Source organism: Trichosurus vulpecula, chromosome 9 (assembly GCF_011100635.1).
Source record: "Trichosurus vulpecula isolate mTriVul1 chromosome 9, mTriVul1.pri, whole genome shotgun sequence".
In the NCBI taxonomy this organism is placed as follows: domain Eukaryota; kingdom Metazoa; phylum Chordata; class Mammalia; order Diprotodontia; family Phalangeridae; genus Trichosurus; species Trichosurus vulpecula.
Genome location: NC_050581.1, coordinates 62690689 through 62715978, shown reverse-complemented (window position 1 = coordinate 62715978; position 25290 = coordinate 62690689). Strand labels below are relative to the sequence as shown.

Genomic DNA, 25290 nt, shown 5'->3' with positions numbered 1-25290 from the left:
ACCTGGGATTGAAGTCGACCTCAGATACATACTAACCATGTGACACCTGGCAAGTCATTTGACCTCACTGAACTCGTTTCCTCACATGTAAAATAGGGATAACAAAAGAGTTGAGACGATCAAATTAGATTTTAAGTTTAGGTACACATACATATATTCACCTACATAAAATGCTTTTCAAACCTTAAGCACTAAATAATAATAGCTTACATTTCATAGAAAACTGAGTAGTTATAGTTTAGATACTAAATAAAAATGTCTTCAATATCTATAATGAAAATAATCTTTAACTTAATTTAGAGACCAAGTTAAACAGTCTTTCTGGCAGAGACTAGCTAGTCATTCTTCAAGTCTTCTACAAACTAAGAAAATTAAACCACTTCCTGAAACAAAATCAAATTCATTAAGAGGGCATATTGCCTAACCATCCTGGAAATTTTGCCAAATTGTTCAATAACGAGGTTTTAAAGAAAGGAAAGGAATGCCAAGTTCATATATTAAAAAATTATCTCTGAACAAAAATATAACACTAGAATTTATCTGAACAATTTTCTTTGTGCCATTTACTAATAATACTACAGAGAAATTTGATATACAGTAGTTCAAAGAATTACAGACAAGGGAACTAGTTAGATATACAATACATGATGGCTTATTTTACAGAACTTTCAGGTCCCAGTGGCTATCTCAGTAAATGTAAACTCTTAACTGTTCACTGTGCATTCTGAACACTATGATTTCTGATCTTCTCCCTGCGCCCCTGCCCCAGCTTCCACAAACCACTTTAAGAAAGAAAAGAAAAGAAGAGAAAAGAAAGGAAAAAGAAAAAATCCAACCCAAGGTTGGAGCAATTAAAGAAAGTTATACAGTAGCCTACAGTATAATATATGAACTGCTCCTGCTGTGGGCCTAATAAAGGGGATGATGCGTTTTTAAAGTTTCCACTGAATTTTCTTTCTTGATGTGTTAAGTTCTTGCCCTTTGTGCTCATTTTTCATAAATGGTAGGGACACATCCCTAGCTATTTCCTTTAAAACTAAACCTGACGAGTAAGCAAGAAGAAATGATGCAAAGCTTTATCAGAAACACCTGGGGACATGTCGCCTCCATTCATGAGAAACAAGGCCAAATTACAGGAGTTTAGTGTATTAGCAGGAAAGGAAATTTCAAGTTCAGATAAAAACAGGGTATGAATTATAGAAAAATATGCATCTCAAGAGCTTGAAGATGAAGTTTCTTACATAGAAGTTAGTTCCATGGTACAGTGGAAAGGGCAAGTAGATTTGGAGGCAGAGGCCTGGGTTTGAATCTTAACTCTGCAACTTACTGTGTGACACAAACTCTCTGGGTCTCAGTTGTACTAGACAGCCTCAGGGATAACCTTCCAACTCAACACCTATAAATGAGGCCAAACTCTTTGGAATCACAGGACCCCAGCATAGTATAGTAGAAAGAGTATTTAGGTGGGAATCAGGACACCTGGCTTTTAGTCCAAGCACTGCACTAACTAGCTGGGTAACCTTTGACAAATCACTTAACTGATTTGGACCTGTTTCTTCATCTGTAAAATGAAGAGGTTGGGCAAGATGATGTCAAAGGTCTCTTCTTGTTCTAAAATTCTATGGTTCTATGGTGAAATCAGAATTACAGAATCATGGAATTTTAGAAGGGCAAGAGATCTCGGAGGTCATCTAGTCCATCCAGACATGATTCTTCTTAGGGCTGTGCCACACATTTGTATTCATCCTCCAATACCTATCTTTGCTCTTCTACACATCTTTTTAAAATCTAATTTGGTTGGTAAATTCCCTGCACACCCAAAGCAATCTCTTTAGACAACTCTTTTTCTTCTTAATTGTAATTATGTATCTTTGTATATTCAGAATTTCATTCCTAATAGCTTTCCATACTTCTTAGTCGGTGAGGATCACAGCTATTCTTTCTCTGAGACCTTTTTTCCCAAAACCCAAGATGCAGGTTAGACTTTTCCCAGCTTTCCCCTCCTTCATCACAAAAACTAATATGTCATGGTCATTTCCCCTCAAGATTATCATTTCCAAACCCAGCAAGCAGTTCTTTGTTGGAGACAATCATAACTAGAACAGAATTTCCTCTTGTTAGTTCTTCCAACATTTCAAGGAGGAAATTACCATTAAAGCAGGTTAAGAAATTAGCATCCACTCATCTTTTAGTAGAGAAAGAACTCCAGTAAATGTATTAGATGAAGAGACCCACCACTATTATATCATGCCTCAGTTTCAGGATTGTGGTGTATATTTCTAAAACTCAAATTTTTCCTCTTTTTGTCTAGACAACTTGTAATTTAGTCTGCTGACAATATTGCTTCCATTTCTGCCTCCTTTGTCCTTCACTCAAATGCTTTCCACCATTCTTCCTCACTCTTTTTTATGCTATCGTGCCACCCCAATTCTATCTACCATTCCCCCTCTTCATATAATGTAACTTCTAGTCAAACAACAGGGATTTATCAAGTGCTTACTATGCATCAGGGACTGTGCTAAGGGCAACTATTCCTAGCCTTCAAGGAGTTTACATTTTAACAGGGAGACAACACGTACAATAGGTATACACAAGCTACATACATCAATGAAATAATCATAATGATAGCTCACTTTTACATGGCACTTGAAGGTCTGCAAAACACTTAACATATTTTAATTCATTTGTTCCTGAGAGGGGAAGAAAGTAGAAGGTGGCACTTAAGCTGAGTCTTGAAGGGATTCTGGGAGGCAGAGATGAAGAATAACTTATTCTAGGAATGGAAGAATGTGCAAGCAACAGTAAGTAGACCAGTTTATACCCACTTTTTACGTATCCTGTTTCTTCTAAATAAGATGTATCCTTCCAGAGTCACCTCTCCATGGATCTCATCTTACAAAGTCTCAGTGATATTCAAGAAGTGAAACTATCCTTTATGCTAACAGAAATTCATCTTCCTTGTTATCTATACTTTGTATATTGATAGACATCTGGGGCCATGAAGTTTATTACAGATTCCTTTCTTGGATTTTGTCTCCCGCATTTTCTCAGTGTCTACTACCACTTTTCTTCTGCTGCTGTAGACAATGAAATGTCGCTTAGTTGATATGCAGCAGCAGTTTTTTTTCCCTTCCTATTCTTTCCCTACCAGGTTAAAGCCTAAAGATTCACAAGACTCCAGGGAAAATGCATTCTTTTTCTGTTATTTAAATTTTATTTTATATGTTGAATTTAACAAATACCCAAAGGAATTTCCATATACAAAGTAAACCAAAAAAAATGAAGATATGTGAAATGAAAATCTTTATTGTATGCATTTTGCCACATAATAAATTCAATATATTACTTTCAAAGCTATCCTCCTTGTCTAGTTTCCCCTCTGAACTTCCATCACTTCTGTGTATTTTTATTTTTTTTGAGATTTTTTATTTTTAGTTTACATACTCAGTTCCACATAATTTTGAGTTCCAGATTTTCTTCCTCCCCTCCCCACCCCAAGACGGCATGGAATCTGATATATCTTCTACCTATAACTTCACATTGAACTTATTTACACAATAGTCAAGTTGTAAATCAGAATTATGACCAATGGAATGGATCACGAGAAAGAAGAAGCAAAACAAAAAAATAAAAAAAAAACAAAGGAAAAAAAAGGCGAGCCTAAAGTGTGCCTCAATTTGCATTCAGAATCCATAGTTCTTTCTCTGGCTGTAGATAGCCCTCTCCATCATGAGTCCTTTGGAGTTGTCTTTGCACCTTGTATTGCTGAGAAGAGTGAAGTCTATCAGGGTTAGTCACAGAATCCATATATCTGTGGTTGTGTACACTGTTCTCCTGGTTCTGCTCCACTCACTCAGCATTATATCACGTAGGCTTTTCCAGGTTATTATGAAGTCTGTATCATCCCCATTTCTTAGAGCACAATAGTATTCCATTACCTTCATATACCACAACTTGTTTGGCCATTACCCAATTGATGAGCATCCCCTTGATTTCCTATTCTTTGCTACTACAAAAAGAACCGCTATAAATATTTTTGTACATATGGGTCCTTTTCCCACTTATGTGATCTCTTTGGGATACAACCCTAGAAGTGGTATTGCTGGGTCAAAGGGCATGAACATTTTTATAGCCCTTTGGGCATAGTTCCAAATTGCTCTCCAGAATGGCTGGATCAGTTCACAACTCCACCAGCAATGTAACAATGTTCCAATTTTCCCACATCCTCTCCAGCATTTATCATGTTCCTGTTTTGTCATTTTAGCCAATCTGACAGGAGAGATGTAGTACCTAAGAGTTGTTTTGATTTGCATTACTCTAATCAGTAGTGATTTAGAGCATTTTTCATATGCCTATAGATATCTTTAATTTCTTCCTCTGAAAACTGCCTGTTCATATCCTTTGACCCTTTCTCAATTGGGGAATGAATTGTATTCCTATAAATTTGGCTCAGTTCCCTGTATATTTTAGAGATGAGGCCTTTATCAGAGACACTAGTTGTAAAGATTTTCTCCCCATTTTCTGCTTCCCTCCTAATATTTGTTGTATTGGCTTCTTTCATACAAAAACATTTCAATTTAACATAATCAAAATTATCTATTTTGCCTTTTGTAATGCTTTCTATCTCTTGTCGTGTCATGAATTCTTTGCTTTTCCATAAATCTGATAGGTAAACTATTTCTTGCTCTCCCAGACTGCTTATAGTATCAGCCTTTATTCCTAAATCATGAATCCATTTTGACTTTATTTTGGTATATGGTATAAGATATTGTGGTCTACGACCAGTTTCTGCCCTACCATTTTCCAATTTTCGCCGCAGTTTTTGTGAAATAGTGAATTCTTAGCCCAGAAGCTGTATTCTTTGGGTTTATCAAAGAGTAGATTGCTATAGTTGTTGTCTACTGTGTTTTGTGTACCTATTCTGTTCCACTGATCCACAACTCTGCTTCTTAGCCAGTACCAGGTAGTTTTGATGACTGCTGCTTTATAGTACAATTTAATAGGTGGTATGGCTAGGCTACCTTCCCTAGCATTTCTTTTCATTAATTCCCTAGATATTCTAGACCTCTCGTGCTTCCAGATGAATTTTTTTATTATTTTATCCAGCTCTATAAAATAATTTTTTTGTATTTCAATTGGTATGGCACTGAATAAATTAATTTAGGTAAAATTCTCATTTTTATTATATTAGCTTGGCCTTACCATGAGCAACTGATTTTTTTTATTTATTTAGGTCTGACTTTATTTGTGTGAGAAGTGTTTATGTTCATATAGGCCCTGGGTTTGTCTTAGCAGACAGACTCCCAAATATTTTATAGTGTCTACAGTAACTTTGAATGGAATTTCTCTTACTATCTCTTACTGTTGGGCTTTGTTAATACTGTATAGGAATGTCGAGGATTTATGTGGGTTTATTCTATATCAAAGCAACTTTGCTAAAGTTGTTTATTATTTCAAGTAGTTTTTTACTTGATCTCTCTAGGATTCTCTAAGTAAATCATCATCTGCAAAAAGTGATACTTTAGTTTCTTCTTTGCCTATTCTAATTCCTTCAATTTCTTTTTCTTCTCTTATTGCTACAGCTAACATTTCTAGTACCAAATTGAATAGTAGGGGTGATAGTGGACATCCTGTTTTCACCCCTGATCTTATTGGGAATGCATCTAGCTTATCCCCATTACAAATAATGCTTGTTGATGGTTTTAGGTAGATGCTATTTATAATTTTAAGGAAGGCTCCATTTATTCCTATGCTTTCTGGTGTTTTTAATAGGAATAGGTGTTGTATTTTGTCAGAGGCTTTTTTTCCTGCATCTATTGAGATGATCATATGGTTTCTGCTAGTTTTGTTGTTGATATGATCAATTATGCTGATAGCTTTCCTAATATTGAACCAGCCTTGCATTCCTGGAATAAATCCTACCTGGTCATAGTGTATTATTCTAGTAATAAGTTGCTGCAATCTTTTTGCTAATATTTTATTTAAAATTTCTGCATCAATATTCATTAGAGAAATTGGTCTATAATTTTCTTTCTCTGTTTTGACTCTACCTGGTTTGGGTATTAGTACCATATTTGTGTCATAAAAAGAATTTGGTAGGACTCCTTCTTCACCTATTTTCCCAAATAGTCTGTAAAGTATAGGAATTAATTGTTCTTTAAATGTTTGATAAAATTCACATGTAAAACCATCTGGCCCTGGAGATTTTTTTCCTAGGGAGTTCATTGATGGCTTGCTCAATTTCTTTTTCTGAGATGGGGTTATTTAGGAATTTTACCTCCTCTTCTGTTAACCTGGGCAGTTTATATTTTTGTAAATATTCATCTATACACCTAAGGTTATCAAATTTATGGGCATACAATTGGGCAAAACAATTCCTAATTATTGTTTTGATTTCCTCTTCATTGGAGGTGAATTCACCCTTTTCATTTTTGATACTGGTAATATGATTTTCTTCTTTTTTTTAAATCAAATTGACCAAAGGTTTATCAATTTTATTGATTTTTTTTCATAAAACCAGCTCTTTGTTTTATTTATTAATTCAATAGTTTTCTTGATTTCAATTTTATTATCTCCTTTGATTTTCAGTATTTCTAATTTGGTATTTAATTGGGGATTTTCAATTTGTTCTTTTTCTAGATTTTTCAGTTGCCTGCGCAATTCATTGATCTCCTTTTTCTCTATTTTATTCATGTAAGCCTTTAGAGATATAAAACTTCCACTAAGAACTGCTTTTGCTGCATCCCATAAGTTTTGGTATGTTGTCTCATTATTGTCATTCTCTTGAATGAAGTTATTTACTTCTGTGCATTTTTAAAAACGCTTCAATGGCTATCTTTTATTCCCTTCTTTTTTTGGAGAGGAAGGGAATCATCACTAGCATCCTTCCCCTTTACCATACCCAGAACCCGAAAAAACAAAAATAAAATCCTTAGTACATAATGAAGTAGACCAGCAACATTGATATAGTAGGATGGAGCAGCCCATTTTCCTCACAACTACTCAAACAAAGATTGAGGAAATGCACCAAAGTTAGTAGGGAAATCCAAGGAAAAACCACAGTGCTTTATTTTTCCTGCCAAGACCATGGATTCACCCTACAGGTACAGACCAGGGCTGGGCCTACAAATATGTATCCCTGATCATGCCCTGCACAAGATATCATCAGACTTAGCCCAGAATAGAATGACCTGGGATGGACAAACAAGAAATGGACCTATAGTTCTCACTCTGACCCCAGAACAGGATTGTAGATTCAGTCCACAGGTGGACAAGGAGGGCAAGGGAAGAGAGAGAACTAAGGTTCTTTTATTCTGAACCTGTAGAACCTTCCAGCTTGCTGACAGAGGCTTTATGAGCAAATGTCAACTAGAGCTCCAACTAAGAGCAAGTCTTAGTTGTGTTGCACAAACTCAAATTAAAGTCTGAAGTCTAAAAAAAAATACTAAGAATAGAAGAGTAAGAAATGGTATCTACTAAAATTTTGCAGCAGCTTGATGTGATCTGGCCCTGTGATCCATGAAAAACACAGTGCTCAGTACCAAGAGAAGACAGTGACAGGATCTAAGATAAAACAGATGAGAACTGCACAAGACCCCAACACTCCCTCCTAAAACTGGCAGAACCTATTCCAAAAACAAAGTCCCAATTTGTGAAAGATTAAAGAATGAGAAAGAAAGAAAGAAAGAAAGAAAGAAAGAAAGAAAGAAAGAAAGAAAGAAAGAAAGAAGGAAAGAAAGAGGGAGAGAGAAAGGAAAGAAAGAAGGAAGGGGAAAGGAAGGAGGGAACAAGGAAAGAAGGAAGAGGAAAGGAGGAAGGGAGGAATGGAGGTAGAAAGGAAGAGAGGAAAGAAGGAACGAAGATATGAATTGTAAAGTGCTATTATGAAGACAGGAATGCCTACAACACAAACCCAGAAGAAAAGAATCATTCTTAAATCTACAAGCAAAGCCTCAAAGAAAAAATACAGCTTTGTCATGACATCAACTAGCATTACTGAAAGGAATAAAGATATTTTTGAAGAATTAAAAAACTATATTATAAATTAAATGAGAGTTCTAGAGGAAAAGAAAATTGGAAGAATTTACAGGTCAGCACAAAAGGCATTTTTTGCCTTATATTAAAACCTTACCTAAACAAAAGGCTCCCTGAAATTGAGAATGTACCAAAAAGAAATTAATGGCTATATGATAGAATAAGAAGTATTAAAACAAAGTCAACACACTGGAAAAAAAAGAATACATAAAGTATCTCATCTTTAAAACATCTGACATGGAAAGCAGATCAGGAAGTAAAATTTAAAAATCACCAGACTACTTGAAAGCCATGACCAAAATAAGATCATGAAAATCATATTTCAAGAAATCATGAATGTGGGGAAGGAAAATGACAAAGGTAGAGCTAGTCATGATGGTGGTAACCAGGCCCTGATGTACTAACAGATTCACTCACTGCTTCTCTGAACTCTTCTGAAGTCTAAATCTAAAGATTCTAAAGTGGACCTGTGCCTTATGGGAGAAGACAAGTGCAGCTCATCATGCCAGGGAAAAGTGGCAGTGATAGTGGTAGCAACCTAGGCCTAGGCAAGAAATCACCCTTCAGGTCAAATGTGACCAATCCCACAAGCTACCTCAACCTCCAACCTCCCTCCCAGCAGGCCTGAGAAACCAACAGAGCCCACAGAAGCCTACTGTCCAATTTTAGAAAACCTCCCACCTAAAATGATTTTTTTGATTTATAATTGCTACTTTAAGTGGTAAGTTTCCATGGCCTAGAAAATTTGCATTATGATTTAACAAAGTCCTTTTGACAAAGTATTTCTATATAACATTTGTATTCAAATATTGGTTAAATTAAATATAAATAAAATTTATTTCTTTCAAAAAAATTATGAATGAAAACTGCCCAGATCTATTATACCCACAGGACAAAATGAAAATAAAAAATATCCACCAATCATGTCTTGAGAGAAATACCACAATGAAAACTCCCAGGAACATGACTGTTTGAAGTAAGTCCTGAAGAAATCATGACAAGCCTGGAAGGGAGAAGGAACACCATGCCAAGAATAGAGGACAGTCAGTAAAAATGCCTAGTCAGGACATGGAATGTCCTGGGTGAGAAACAGTACATAAGCCTGGTGCATTGCAGAGTACACAAAGAAAGTAAAGCATAAGAAGAGAAGAAAGGTAGGAAGGGATGAGGTTGTGAAGGGCTTTAAATGCCAAAGAGTTAATAAATAGTCACTGGAGTTTCAGGGAGTTAAGGGGCAGCAGAGTAAAGGACAAATTGAAGCAAAGCAACACTGGAGGCAGGAAGATGAATTAGAAAGCTATTTCAATAGTCTAGATAGAAAATGTCTAAGGCCTATTCTAAGACACATAGTAGGTACTTAATAAATGCTTGTTGACTAACTAAGGTGGCAGCTGTATGAGTGAAGAGAAGATAATGTATGTGGGAGATTGTGAAAGTAGAAATTACAAAATCTGACAATAGAATGGATATGTGGGATGAGTGCAAATAAGGAATGAAGGACAGTGGAGCTGCCTAGGAGAGTGGGAGGATGGTGATGCTCTTGACAATAACAGGAAAGGCTTTGGGGGAAAAGATAATAAGTTATGTTTTGAACATATAGAGCTTTAGAAGCCTACAGGATATCAAGTTTGAAGTGTCCAAAAGGTAGTACAGGACTGGAGCTAGCTTAGGAGATTATGGTTGGATATAGTTCTAGAAAGCATCTCATAAAGATTTTATTTGAACCCATGAGAATACATGAAATTGAGATAGTGTAGAGGAAAAAGAGAACAGGGTCCAGGAAAGAGCCTTGGGAACATCCATGATTAATGATTGTGTCCTGGATGACAATCCACCAAAGAACACTGAGAGGGTATGGGATAACCTGAAGAGAGTAATGTTCCAAAAACCTGGAGAGGAGAGACTATCTAGGAGGAGAAGGCAATTAATACTGTCAAAAGCTACAGAGACATCAGGAAGGATGAGGATTAAGAAAAGGCAATTAGATTTTAACGACTAAGAGAACATTGGTAACTCCAGAGAGAGCAGTTTTTGTTAAATGATGAGGTCATAAAACAGAGAGTTGAGCAGCAAGTATGAGGAGAAGTAAAGGAACATAGTATAGATGACTTGGGCCTCTACAGAGCTATCAAGCTGAGAAATAAGGAGAAGTAGAAAATTTAAATAGGTAGATAAATTTAGCTAGTTTACCCCTTAGTTTGGATTGGAAAATACAACTATAGACCAGAAATCAGGGACATACCAGATTTGGGGACAGGGATGTGCGGGATTGTAGTCATGGACAATTACAGAAGGATAAAGTAAATATTCTGAAATCAACCCAATAACAGAGAAACGCAATTCCAAAGGGGCTGAAAATTATTTCACTGTGAATTAAATGAGGGATAAAATAATTTATCTGCCATTTATTGTCTGTGTAACCTTGGACTATTCACTTAAGGTTCTTGGGGCTCATCTCATTTTCCTTCTTCTAAAATAACTGCCTCTAAGGTCCTTCCCAACTCTAGATTTATGACCTTACAATATTTCCAGCCATAAAAGTCTGTGAGCTGATAAGCTACATGAGATCACTGCTTAAATATGTGTGTATAGCTTTTTGTAAGAGTTTTTTTTCAGTGTATGAGGTTGTATCATTATAATTCTTACATAATATGAATAAATGAAGTATTTATATCAGGGCTGCCCAAAACACAGGCCGTGCGCCCCCATGCGGCCTGCCTGTGTCCACCACAAGCACAGAAATCGACACAAATGCTTTAGTTAAAGCATTTATGTCAATTCCCATGCCCATAGTAAACACAGGCAGGCTGCATAAAATTGCACTGCGGGGCGCAGTGGCCCACAGGCCACACTTTGGACAGCCCTGATTTATATCATTAGTTTGACAGATTACAAATTCTAATTGTGTTTTCTATATGGTTATGTAGTCCAAATTACTTAGGTTTTCGTTAATAGAAGTAGTTAACAAAAAATTAATTATACAAAATGATGTTTTAAGAGAAAAATTTACCTTGACTTTGGGTCAGGTGAAGAATCTTTGATGTAACATATCTGGCAGCTTCTGCTTCTGAACATTCATAGTTGATCTTCTCCAGCTGAGCCAGGAGTGCCACGATCCGAGAATTGCTACTAAGGCTAGAAAGAATGTTTTTATAGTTAGACTTCATGCCATATTTGTATGTTTTAAATATAACTCTCAAGTAACACGAACTCAACTCAATTCAACTTAACAACTATGTACTGAGCACGTATATGCAGTGCAACCATGCTAGGTGCTGGATGAGATTCGAAGTTTATAAGACACCTCCTCACCTTCACAGAGCAAGCGAGGTAGTATGACGGAGGCAAAAGTACGCAAAAAGCACATCAACAATATTTTGTACGAGGTCCTGGGGAGATGAGGAAGGAAAAAGTCAGTTGAACATGACGGTTACCTCCTCACAGCACACCAACTGGATGCTGCCTTTGCGCTCATCTCGCTCTCCTTAGTATCAGTTATTTGTGTACTCCTTCTTCCCTTTAGACTGTAAGCTCCTTGGGAATACAGCCTCTATCTTTATCTTTTATCTCTATCTTTGTACTATTAACACTTTGCCATGATATTTAACATATGAGGCTTATTATTTTAAAGTTCAATAGGAAAGCAATAGATAAAGACAGGGAGAGAGAACATTCAAAGGACAAGAAACAACATGAAGAAAGGTACTAGAATGTCCACAGAGATCGATGATCCCAGAGTTAAAATATAGAAGTGCCACTATTCTAAGTTCAACTTTAAGATATCATAGAGTATCTTGGGATCATATGTTTATAGAGCTAAAAAAGACCTCAGAGGTCATCTAGTCCAACCCCCTTATTTTGTAAATGAAGAACGTTAGGCCCAGAAAGTTTAAATTACTGAACAAAAGTCACAAAGGTAGATAATAGGTGGCAGAATTTGTATTCGAACCCACGTTTTGACTCCAGATTCAGCATTCATTCCACCGAATAATGATATCATTAGTATTTTAATTAAAAAGTAATTTTAACAGAGACACTACTTGATTAAGTTACAATTTCACTGATCTTTGATAATGTAATGATTAGAGAAAACGTAGATTTAAACTGGTCTCAGGGAATACAATGTCTAAATAGTTCAAGCTATTACTACAGAAAGCAGTTTGTATCACATTAAATTAATGTGAAAATTCTGAGACTAAAAGAAAAGAGTAAGTCTTTATTCTGAAAATTTTTTTATTTTAATTAACAGAAATATTTGTTAATTTTATGAAAATATTTATACTATTCAAAAAGATCTTGATGTAAGAAAAAAAAATTTTCTACACATATGTTTAGTACATATTTACTCATCAAAACCAATTTTAAACGGAAGGCAAAATTTGATCAACAATATTGAAAAAAAATCATTGAAAAGCTCTGCATGAGAGTAACTGACCCTTTCTCTTCCTTCTGCGGCCACCCTCTTTTCTCAGGCTCAGAATCACCAAGATCAATTTTTTATGTATGGTGTAAAAAAAGCTTCTTCAGTAATTGGTCTCAGATTAGTGATTAGTGTCAGACTCTAATCTGACAATAATCACTGTATGAGCACCAATGAGTCAATCCTGTCTGGCTCAGATAACTTCTAAGGTCCTTTCAGCTCAAGCTATTCCAAGGTCCTAGAGTTCCTGATGGTATTGTTGAAACAGTTCAAGTAGATATAATCACTAGAGGGCAGCACTCTCTTTGGAATGATTTTATAGAGTGGCACATCCTGGGCTGAGGTATAGAAAAGACTGAAAAATTCATTTAAATTCAACGTATAAGCAAGAGCCAACTAAGCTGACATTGGCCACAGTACTGTTGCTAAGGATGTTATCCAGCCTCCCAGGATATGACTGTCTTAATTAAGAAAGGCACTTCAATACACATTATACTAATAAGCTAGATGAAAATTATTATGTAATGAGCCACACATTAAGACAGAGCAGAGAGAGCAAACTAGGAAGTCAAAAACTGCGTTCAAGTTCCACCTCTGAAATACTGGCTGGATAATGCTAAGCAAATTCCTTAACTTCTCAGTGTCCAAAGCAGCCCTCCAAAACTACAGGTATTCCTAGAGTCTGGACACATAGGCAAAAATGTATATTTTCAAGAAATGAAATGAATAAAATTTTCAACATTTTATTTAATTGGAATATTAACAAATAACATCTTCAATATGATTTCCATCATTTGTGATGCAAAGGTTGACGCACTTTGCAAGATTCACATGAACTCAATGCAATAACTGTACACTGCCAACAATTTTAATACGTTCACTCTTTATGCGTTCAATCAAGTATGTTGCATCTGTGATTTACATTGAGTACACCTTCTTTAGCATACCCCAGAAAAAGAAGTTCCTGAACAACACAGTCTTTAGTGAAACGGTCAATAAGATGTTAACCCAGACTTTAGGGACACCCTGTATATGTAGCATAGCAGATGCACATCTGTATTCACAGAGAGTGGAAACCACAGATATGGTACAAAATAAATAAATGAACTCACAATGACTGTTAGTCTTTGATAATCAGTCATTATTGCAAAATTCTAAATTATTAGCAAAAATCCAAACTATTACTTGAAGCTTTATCTAGATGAAAATCAGATTAGATGATATCTAAGATTCTTTTGGTTTCTAAATATGTAACCCAATAATCAACCTTTTACAATATATTAAATTATTTAAGTTTCTTCTAACCAACCATGTCATTTCATATAACTATCTGCTGACAACTGTTTATTCTAAAGCAAGTAGATCCTAAAAAATGTTAACTGTTTTACTATTCAAGCCAACAGTTTATATTTAAATTATTTTATGTAAATTATACTAATTTGTCTGAATTTATGATTTATTTTTATTAATGCATCACTTTTTTGCTGTTCAGTTCTTTCATCATATTTGACTCTTTGTGAGGCCCATTTGGGGTTTTCTTGGCAGATACTGGAGGGGTTTGCTATTTCCTTCTCCAGCTCATTTTACAGATGAGAAACTGAGGCATACTGGGTTAAGTGACTTGCCTGGGGTCACACAGCTAGTAAGTATCTGAGGCCAGATTTGAACTCAGGAAGAAGAATATTCCTAACACCAGGCCTGGCACTCTATCCACTGTGCCACCTAGCTGTCCTGATATAGCACTTTACCAAACATTAATTTTCACTTTCATAACCAATCAATAGTACTGCAGATTTTTAAAGAGTAAAAATTTAAAATATCTCTGATGACTTTAGCTAAGCATAATAAGTACAGAAAGAAAAAATGAAATCATCTTCACAAACCTGACACAGGTATAAATCATAAAGCTTCATTATTTAAATTAAAGTTGCTTGTTAGGATGTTGGTAAACCATGATGTTTATGAATTAAGTGAAGTTTTATCTTTTATATTCCTTTCTGTAGCCTGCTTCTCTCTCTCTCTCTCTCTCTCTCTCTCTCTCTCTCTCTCTCTCTCTCCCCCTCCCTCCCTCCGTTCCTCCCTGCCTCCCTCCCCCCTCCCCTTAGTAGCCAGTGCCTTCCTGCAGTCCATGACGCCAAGCAATACCTCAAACAATACCTGGTCTTAAAATGTAGCTCCTGTGCTACAGGCACTCTATGCCGGCTTTACAATATGATAATTTATTTCTCTAAGCAAATGAGTCCCAAATTTATATATGTAGCATTAATCTCTCTCCTAAGGTCCAGTCACACATTTCCAACTGCCTACTGGACATCCCTACTTGGATGCTACACAGACAAATCAAACTTAACATAGCTAAAATAGAACTTAATCTTTCCCCCAAACCCAACCACTGTTCTAACTTCTCTTTTCTGTAGAGGGTACCACCATTCTTACAGACTCCAAGGTCCACAACTTGACTGCCATCTTCAACTCTAGACTCTCGTTCATCCCCATAGCTCACTCATGTCCCCTCCTCTGTATTGATAACAGCCATTCTAGTCCAGTGTATCAGACTCCTGCCACAGCTTCCTAATTGTTTTTGCATTCTCTGCCCTCTCTAATCCGTGATCCACAAAACTTTCAATAAGTCTGACTCCGTCACTCCCCAATTCAAGAAGCTTCAGTGGCCTCTCCTTGCCTTTAGAATAATAAACTCCATAGTTTGGCATTTAAAACCCTTCATAATTTTGTTCTAGCCCAACTTTCTAATCTGGTTACACAATACTCTCCCCTCCTAAGCTTCCCCCTCTCCCCATGCCCCACCCCACACACACACACACACAGACCAGCCCAACAAAACGAGTCTAGGTCACTCTTCCCTACACATGACATTCTCTCTCCTGCCTGGCTGGCTGTCCTCCAGATCTGAAACACATTCCCTCCTCACTTCTGCTTTCTGGAGCTCCCAGCTCTCTTCAGCGTTGAGCTCAAGGGTCACTTCCTTTAAAAGACCTTTCCTGGTTCACTCAACTTGTTAGTGTCCCTACTATTCAGTATTTTTAATATCTTCTGTATTTTAAAATAGCCCACGAACATACAACCTCCTCACCCTAACACAAGTAGAATGCGATTTATTTTGTGGCAGAAACTCTCTCAGTTTTGTATCTGTAGTCCCAACACCTAACACTGTAGCTGGTACACAGCCTTCAGAGGAAAAAAGAGAAACAGAGGTCTTCGAGGCCTTCCTTCCACCTGCCCCCACATCTCATGCTGCACATGTCTCCTAACTGATGTCCAGCCACCCCTGGGAAGAGAAGAGGCCCTTTAATGATTAACATAGTCACCCATGGTCACACTTAACACACCCCAGTGAATCTGAACACCTGTAGGTCATCACCCAAACCCCATCCCCCACCATCTCATTTCTTATTCCCATATCCCTCAATCCTTCGACCCCAAAAGTCTCAACCAAACACTACTCACTCTTTCCATTGTGTCTTCTGTGTCTACTCTATTGGCAACAAACATGCTCTGGGCATTTTCTCTGGCTGTTCCCCATGTCTGGAATGCTTTCCCTCCTCCTCTCTACCTGCTGGCTCCCCCAGCTTCCTTCAAGTCCCAGCTAAAATCTTACCTTCTATAAGCAGTCTTTCCCAATCCTTCTTAATTCTAGTGTCTTCTCTCTGGTAATTATCTCCTATTTTATCTGTATATATAAATTGTTTGTACATATTTATTTGCCTGTTGTCTCCCACTGGGTTGTGTCCTCTTTGAGGACAAAGACTGTTTTTTGCCTTTCTTTGTATCCCGAGCATTTAGCACAGTGGCTGGCAAACAGAAGGCATTTAATAAATGCTTACTGACTGACAGTAGGCATTTAATAAACGTTCATTGAGTAATCTGATAATACAGTTCTATTTTAATGGGTGGTGATTGTGTCCTCTTAAATAATATTCACTGGCCTTTAAATGCCAACAGGGACAGGGAAGGCAACAAGCATTTTTATGCACCCACTATGTGCCAGGCACTGTGTTAAGTGCTTTACAAATACTATCTCATTTGATCTCACTTGCAGAAGAATATGTGCAGGGTATCCCTAAAGTCTAGACACAAAGGAAATCTCATTAACATCTCGTTAACCATTTCATTGAAGACTCTGTGTTGTTCATCGACTTCTTTTTTCTGGGGTATGCTAAAGGAGAAAGTGAATGATCACACAAATGCAACACACTTGATTGAATGCATGAAGAGTGAATGTGCTAAAATTGACGGCAACATGGAGTTACTGCATTGAGTTCACGTGAATCTTGCAAAGCGCATCAACTTTTGCATCACAAATGATGGAAATCATATTGAAGATGTTATTTGTTAATATTCCAGTTAAATAAAATGTTGTTGAAAATTTCAAGAAGATGAATTAGAAGGCTAAGGTGGTACATTAGAGGGCAGATGTAGAAGTGACAAAACACAACAATTAATTGGATGGGGGAGGGGAGAGGGTGTAAAGAAGAGTGAGGCATCAACAGTGACACTGAGGTCCAGAGCACACGTGACCAGAAAGATGGTAATGTACAAGAGAAGAGGGGTGGACTTGATAGGAAGAATAATTCATTCTTGTTTTTGACAAGCTAAATTAGAAATGCTTAAGAACATCTGTTTTTAAATGTCCAAAGGGCAACTGTTGCACAACTGGAGTATAGGAAAGAAACTAGGGCTAGATAAATAGATCTAAGAGCCCTGTGTATAAAGGTGATAAATGAACCGATGGGAGCAGAACCAGAGTGTAGAGAGAGAAGAGAAGAGGGCACTGGTTAAACCCATGGCTAGAGAACAGGACACAGTGATGATTTAACAAAAGAAATTAAGAAGGGGTATCTATCATATAGGTGGGAAGCACCAAGAGACATCTGTATCATGAAAACCCAAAAAGGAAAAAGTACTCAAGTAGAAAAATTGGCCAACAGCATAAAATACAGAGGGCAAGAAGGAAGAGTCTCTGAGAACCCAGGGTCACTGCCCACACCACTGTAAGACATTGGAATATGACTTTGTTAATGAGGCATATAATACATTTTTAAAAAACGTTCATCAAAAAATACTTTAAAATCAAAGACAAAGCTGGAAGGAGTCCTTGAGATAACCTAGCATAATCTTTTTATTTTGGTTGTATTCACACTTCAGGTAAGTGAATTTCCCTGAAAATCAAAACTCAGGTAGAGTATCTCATTTTCCCCAAAATGATGCAGGATACATGAGATATTGCTCTATACAACTCATTCCTCTCTTGTTGACAAGAGGAGAGTGAGAAATAATGATAAGGCAGCATGGCATGGTAGAGAAAGGACTGGACCAGGTGTCAGGAAAACCTGGGTTCAAATCCCACCTTGGACACTTACTAGCTGTGTGACCCTGGGCAAGTCACTCAACCTCTCTGTGCCTCAGTATCCTCATCTGTAGAATGAGGGAGTTGGACTCGATGGCCTCTAAAGCCCCTTTCAGTTCTAAATCTATGATCCTATGAATAGCTGGCAGAATGAAGATTCAAAATTATCTCAACAGGGTGGGACAGGGTGAGCTGAAACAAACGAAAAAGAAGATGAAATTTAATGATGAACATAAAGTCTCACATTTCTAAAACATCAACTGAATAAGGACAGGAGAGAAGAAACCTGGTGGCAATCATTTGTTTTTCTTAAATTTTCATTGTTATTACGAACTTAAACATTACTAAACATAAAAAGGAACAGAAAAGTAAGTACATACAGTTTGGTAAGGAAGGAGAAGAAGCTAAGTATATAATAAATTTAACATGAGTAACAAAACTCTCTGCTTGTCTGTTCTGAACCTCCTGCTCTCTTCAGGCAGTACTTTACATGGAAAAAATCTGAGGAATTTGTTAACTAAAATCTCAATATTATGGTCTTGCTTATAAAAAAAAAATCTTGGTCTACATGTCAATAGAATACAGCAACAAGGTGATAGGGATAGGGAATGGATCTGTGATTTCATTAATATAGGGAACTCCTGGATACAAAAAAAAAAAAAAAAACTCCCTCTACCAAGACAAGTCAGCAGCTTCTCTGCAATGTATAACCTTAAGAGAGGTGCCTAGAGCACTGAGAGGCTAAGTGACTTACCCAGGGTCACACACAGCCAGCATGTGAAAGAGGTGGGACTTTATCCTGGGCCTCCCTAGCATCAAGGCTAAGCTCTCTATCCACTAAATCACACTACCTCTCATAGCACCAAATTCATGAAAAATTATAAGCCTATTATTCTCTGAATTGATCATGACACATCTCATTACCATCTTTAATGTGTCTAAAGAGAAGCAAACTTTTGACTCAACATAAGGAAGTACTTTCTAAAAATAAGAGCTGGCTAATCAGAACAAAAAGCCTCATAAAGTTGCTCTCTATCAGTGGAGGAATTCTTGCCCTGGATGGGAAACTGAACTTGATGACTTCCTGATGTACTTTCTCACTGGATCAGAAGATACATCTGGATGGAAACAGTTTTATAGAAAAATCCTCACAGGTACTCTCCCACTACTTTTGTTTGTTTGTTTGTTTAGGTTGCAGGCAAGTTTCTGGTAACAGAAGAATTCTGAGTATAATTTAACCCAAACTATTGTTTATGTGTTGTTAACCAAATTATATGGGAATCAGTAAAAGGAATACTATTTTATTTCTTGATTATCCTTATAAATTTGCAAGGGTCAATGTAAAAACAATGGAACTTTTACAAGGTTGATTTGAATAGGTTGTGTTTTTTGGTGAATCAGTAAAAAAAATATTTTTTTAGGTAGAACTAAAGTACAGGATGAGAGACAATGTTAAGACAGAGGATCTCAAAACTACAAGGAAAGATGAAAATTAAAAGGAATTCTTGGTAGAGTCAATGTATATGTTGTAATTATTCTGCTGATTCTATTCGGCATCACTTGCTATGTGTCTTTCCAAATCTCTCCAAATTAATTTACTCTCACACTGTAGCATAACAGATATACCATAATTCAGTTAGTCATTTACAATCACTGGAATCACTTCTGGTTTTGTGTCATAATGAATAAAACTCTAAAGAATTTATATAAATACAGCCTTTCTTTCCTTTTAAAACTATTGTTGAGATACAATGACAGCAACAGGATTCCTGGTGGGGAGGATATAACCAGTTATGAGATATATCCAATCTGTCTATAACAGTATTTTTTTGAAAATACTTCAATTAGCAAACACAAATTCAAAAAAGGGATTGAGAACAAACAGGTTTTTTGGTCAAATTTTATTATATTATCATTTTTCTCAATAAAAGCTAAATAGTTGAAATTTTACATGGAGATTTAATCCACATTTAAAGGCAGTATGCCTTAGAGGATAGAATACTAGACTTGGAGTAAGAAAACCTGGATTCAAATTGTTCAAACACTTCCTAAGTGTATAACCTTGGTCAAGTCATAATCTTCAAATTCAAACGTGTAAAATGGAAGCAATAACATCTGTAATATCTACCTCATAGAGGTGTTGCAAGGCTCAAATTAAAAAATGTGTATTAAAATGTGTTACAAACTATAGGGCACAAAAAGTCAGTTATTCTTATTATCTTATGTTTTTGAGTATAGTTTATATAATTTTTAAAATTTTAGAAAATTATCTTTAGGGGATTGGAGCCAAGATGGCGGCTGGTAAGCAGGAACTAGTGTGAGCTCCGTACCGAGTCCCCCCAAAAACCTATAAAAAATGGCTATGAACCAATTCTAGAACGGCAGAACCCACAAAACAGCAGAGGGAAGCAGGGCTCCAGCCCAGGACAGTCTGGATGGTCTCTGGGTGAGGTCTATCCCACACAGAGCTGGCAGCTGGGAACTGGGAACGGAGTGGAGCAGAACCCAGCCTAAACGGCGTGGACCATCTAGACCAGAAGCCGGGCGGAGGGGGCCCTAGCGTCCTGAATCAGTGAGCTGCGGCAGTTACCAGACTCCTCCACCCACAAACACCAAAGACTGCGGAGAAGGTTAGTGGGAAAAGCTGCCAGAGTAGAAGGAGTTCGCGGTTCCGCTTCCAGCCCCGGGGGGGGGGGGGGCAGCGGAGGTGGGGCAGCTACAGCTGTTGTTACTTCCGGCTCCAGGCCCACCTGGTGGGAGGAATTAAGTGGCGGATCAGAGCAGGAGTGCAACAGCCTGCTGAAGATCTAAGCCCAGTCCGGGTTGGGGGTTGGGGAAGGAGCAGTGCTGGTGTAGCAGAGCTGGCACCTCCCCCCCAAACGTGGAACATAGAACTTTCTAGTCTACAAGCAGTCATACCCCACTGAAAAACTCAAAGGTCAACTTAGTTGGCTGGGAATATGGCCAGGCAGCGAAAACGCACGGAGATTCAGTCTCAGACTTTGCATTCTTTCTTTGCTGACAAAGAAGACCAAAACATACAGCCCAAAGAGGACAACAAAGTCATAGAGCCTGCAACAAAAGCCTCCAAGAAAAACATGAACTGGTCCCAGGCCATGGAAGAGCTCAAAAAGGATTTGGATAAGCAAGTTAGAGAAGTAGAGGAAAAATTGGGAAGAGAAAAGAGAAGAATGCGAGAAAACCATGAAAAATAAGTCAATGACTTGCTAAAGGAGACCCAAAAAAATACTGAAAAATACACTGAAGAAAACAACACCTTAAAAAACAGACTAACTCAAATGGCAAAAGAGCTCCAAAAAGCCAATGAGGAGAAGAATGCCTTGAAAGGCAGAATTAGCCAAATGGAAAAGGAGGTCCAAAAGACCACTGAAGAAAATACTAATTTAAAAATTAGATTGGAGCACGTGGAAGCTAGTGATTTTATGAGAAATCAAGATATTATAAAACAGAACCAAAGGAATGAAAAAAATGGAAGATAATGTGAAATATCTCATTGGAAAAACCACTGACCTGGAAAATCGATCCAGGAGACAGAATTTAAAAATTATTGGACTACGTGAAAGCCATGATCAAAAAAAGAGCCTAGATAACATCTTTCAAGAAATTATCAAGGAGAACTGCCCTGATATTCTAGAGCCACAGGGCAAAATAGAAATTGAAAGAATCCATCGATCACCTCCTCAAATACATCCCAAAAAGAAATCTCCCAGGAATATTGTTGCCAAATTCCAGAGCTCCCAGATCAAGGAGAAAATACTGCAAGCAGCCAGAAAGAAACAATTTGAGTACTGTGGAAACCCAATCAGAAGAACCCAAGATCTGGCAGCCTCTACATTAAGAGATCGAAGGGCTTGGAATATGATATTCTGGAGGTCAATGGAGCTAGGATTAAAACCTAGAATCACCTACCCAGCAAAACTGAGTATCATGCTCCAAGGCAAAATATGGACTTTCAATAAAATAGAGGACTTTCAAGCTTTCTCAGTGAAAAGACCGGAACTGAATAGAAAATTTGACTTTCAAACACAAGAATCAAGAGAAACATGAAAAGGTAATCAAGAAAAAGAACAAGAAAAAGAAATTGCAAGGGACTTACTAAAGGTGAACAGTTTTGTTGACATTCCTACATGGAAAGATGATGTGTGTGATTCATGAGACCTCAGTATTAGGGTAGCTGAAGGGAATATGCATACATATATGTTTATGTATATATATGGGTGAATGTGTATGTATGTATATATATATATCTATGTGTGTATGTATATATATATATATATATATATATATATATAGAGAGAGAGAGAGAGAGAGAGAGAGAGAGAGAGAGAGCGTGGACACAGGGTGAGTTGAAGATGAAGGGAAGGTATCTAAAAGAAATAAAATCAAATTAAGGGATGAGAGAGGAACATAGTGAGAGAGGGAGATAAGGAGAGATAGAATGGGATGGATTATCTCCCATAAAGGTGGCAAGAGGAAAGAGTTCTGTGGGAGGAGGGGAGAGGGCGGATGAGGGGGGAATGAGTGAACATTGCTCTCATCAGATTTGGCCTAAGGAGGGAATACCATACATACCCAATTGGGAATCTTACCCCACAGGAAAGAAGAGGGAAGAAGATAAAAAAAAAATGGGGGGGATGATGGAGGGGAGGGCAGATGGGGGTGGAGGTAATCAAAAACAAACACTTTCGAAAGGGGACAGGGTCAAAGGAGAAAATTCAATAAAGGGGGATGGGTTGGGAAGGAGCAAAATATAGTTAGTCTTTCACAACATGAGTATTGTGGAAGGGTTATACATAATGATACACATGTGGCCTATGTTGAATTGCTTGACTTCTTGGGGAGGGTGGGTGGGAAGGGAAGAGGGGAGAGAATTTGGAACTCAAAGTTTTAAAAACAGATGTTCAAAAACAAACAAAAATGTTTTTGCATGCAACAAGAAAATAAGATACACAGGCAATGGGGGGTAAAAATTTATCTTGCCCTACAAGAAAGGAAGGGAAAAGGGGATGGGAGGGGAGTGGGGTGACAGAGGGGAGCACTGCCTGGGGAACAGGGCAACCAGAATATATGCCATCTTGGAGTGGGGGGGAGGGTAGAAATGGGGAGAAAATTTGTAATCCAAACTCTTGTGAAAATCAATGCTGAAAACTAAATATGTTAAATTTTAAAAAAAATTTAAAAAAATTATCTTTAACTTACCACCTCAACAGAACATTTTAAAAAACCAAACTTCTTTATGACAACCTAATGCAATGTAGTACAAGCTATGAGGAAAAAAACAGGAAAAATTGTTTTAAAACAGCTTAAAAGTTTTTTGTTGTCTATCATGGTCAAAATCTGTTCAAAGTATTTAGCAAGAAAAAGAACTAGACTCTCCAAGAACAGTCTGTGTTAGTAAGCAGTTTCTGTTAATAGAACCAAACTATAAATAATAAAAACTACAAAAGTTGCAGGGATGAACTAATCATTTATCCTCAAACACTGTAGTCGGGGGGCGGAGCCAAGATGGCCCCATGAAGGCAGCATCTTACCGGAGCTCTCTCACAAAGTCTGTCAGATTCCCATAAAAAAGTGAATTTGAGCAGATTTGAGAGAGTCAGAAACCGCGAGCAGTCTGCATGGGGCAAATTTCCGAGCCAGGAGAGTCCGAAAGGCCGAAGGCACGAATCTGTAGGCTCGGAGAGTGCTCGGCTGCGGAGCTGCTGCAGACCAAAGCAGAAGCGGCCAGCCGGGAAATCCACGTGGGAGACAGGCTGGGAGAGAGCTGGGCGCCCGAAACCGGTGGAGATCCCCAGGCCACCGAACACAAGACACCAGTCTGTGGAAGCGAGGAGAGGCAGCGCAAGGCCACCAGCCAGGAAACACCAACTCCTGAGGCTTGCAGCCCAGAAATTCGGTTTCTTGAACTTCCGGGAGACATAATGGCCAGATAAACGGCTCTAATCCCTCCCCGCCTCACCCAGAGAATTCCTCGGGGAAAAAAAAAAAAGAAAGCTGGAACAGAGGAGAAAGTAGTGGGGCTTCACAGGACAAATAGTAGACGCTCATTAGTCCCAGAGGGGCAGAGTCGGCAGGGGTCAACACCAGGAGCCCAGACATGATCTTGCTCCCCCGGGGAAGTGCCAGAGATCAGCTCAAACAACAAACAGCTGAGACCATTGCTGAAAAGCAAGTGCTGGAGAGCACCCATAGGGAGTGAGATGCCAGGGAGCCAGACCCCTCTCCACACCTCAGGAAACTGAAGGCTATAATTCTAGACTCACAACCCCCAGAATAAGAAAGCTGGGTCAGAGAGCCCTGAGGCCCAAAGGTAGAAATTCGTAGTAACGGCAGGAAAAGGCAAAACAACAAACATGAAGGAGAATACAAAAAAACCAAGGACAATAGATTCTTTTTATGGAGACAGGCAGGATCAAAATACCAATATGGAACAGGACAGCAATGACACTATAGACGTGTCTGATACCTCGAAAGGTAATATGAACTGGTCTCCAGCCCAAAAAGCATTGCTGGAAGAGCTAAAGGAGGATTTTAAAAACCAAATTAGGGAGCTAAAAGAAGATGAAATCAAGTCCCTAAGGAATAAGATTGGAGAAATGGCTACGGAGATACAGAATCTAAAGAGAGAAAATGACACCCTGAGAGGTAAAATCAACCAACTGGAAAAGGAGACTCAAAAGCAAAATGAAAACACTAACTCATTAAAAATTAGAGTTGAGCAAGTGGAAGCTAATGAATCTATGAGGCACCAGGAAGTAGTAAAGCGAAACGTTAAGAATGAAAAAATAGAAAAAAATGTGAAATACCTGATTTGGAAAACAACTGACCTGGAAAATAGATCCAGGAGAGACAATTTAAGAGTTATTGGTCTACCAGAAATCCACGATGAAAACAGGAGCCTTGACAGTATCTTCGAAGAAATTATCAAAGACAACTGCCCAGAGGTCCTAGAACCAGAGGGCAAAATAGTCATTGAAAGAATTCACCGATCACCCCCTGAAAGAGATCCCAAACTGAAAACACCAAGAAATATTATAGCCAAATTTCAGAACTATAAACTCAAGCAGAAAATACTGAAGCAGCCAAAAAGAAGCAATTCAAATATCATGGAACTACAGTCAGGATCACGCAGGATCTCTCAGCTTCCACATTAAAAGACAGGAGAAATTGGAATATGATATTCCAAAGGGCAAAGGAGCTGGGACTACAACCAAGGATCAACTACCCAGCAAAACTAAGCATAATTTTTCAGGCAAGGTGATGGACATTCAATGAAATAAGGGAATTCCAGACCTTCCTGATGAAAAGGCCAGAACTCAATGGAAAATTTGATCTCCAAATGCAAAACTCAAAAGAGACATAAAAAGGTAACCGGGGGAAAAACCCCACAAACCTTATTAACCAATAAGGGCAGGTTGTTTATATCTTTATGTGGGATTATATCATCTTA

General features: G+C 37.9%; 1 protein-coding gene across 3 annotated transcripts in view; it reads right to left on the bottom strand.

The window, feature by feature from the left end:
* The window catches only part of AGTPBP1 (ATP/GTP binding protein 1), a 233703-nt gene that overhangs the window by 162563 nt on the left and 45850 nt on the right, over nt 1–25290 (bottom strand). For all 3 annotated transcript variants that reach the window (XM_036737617.1, XM_036737616.1, XM_036737618.1), the window contains exon 3: nt 11045–11169. In XM_036737617.1, the coding sequence (XP_036593512.1) occupies nt 11045–11169 (125 nt within the window). The remainder of the gene's footprint in view (nt 1–11044; nt 11170–25290) is intronic.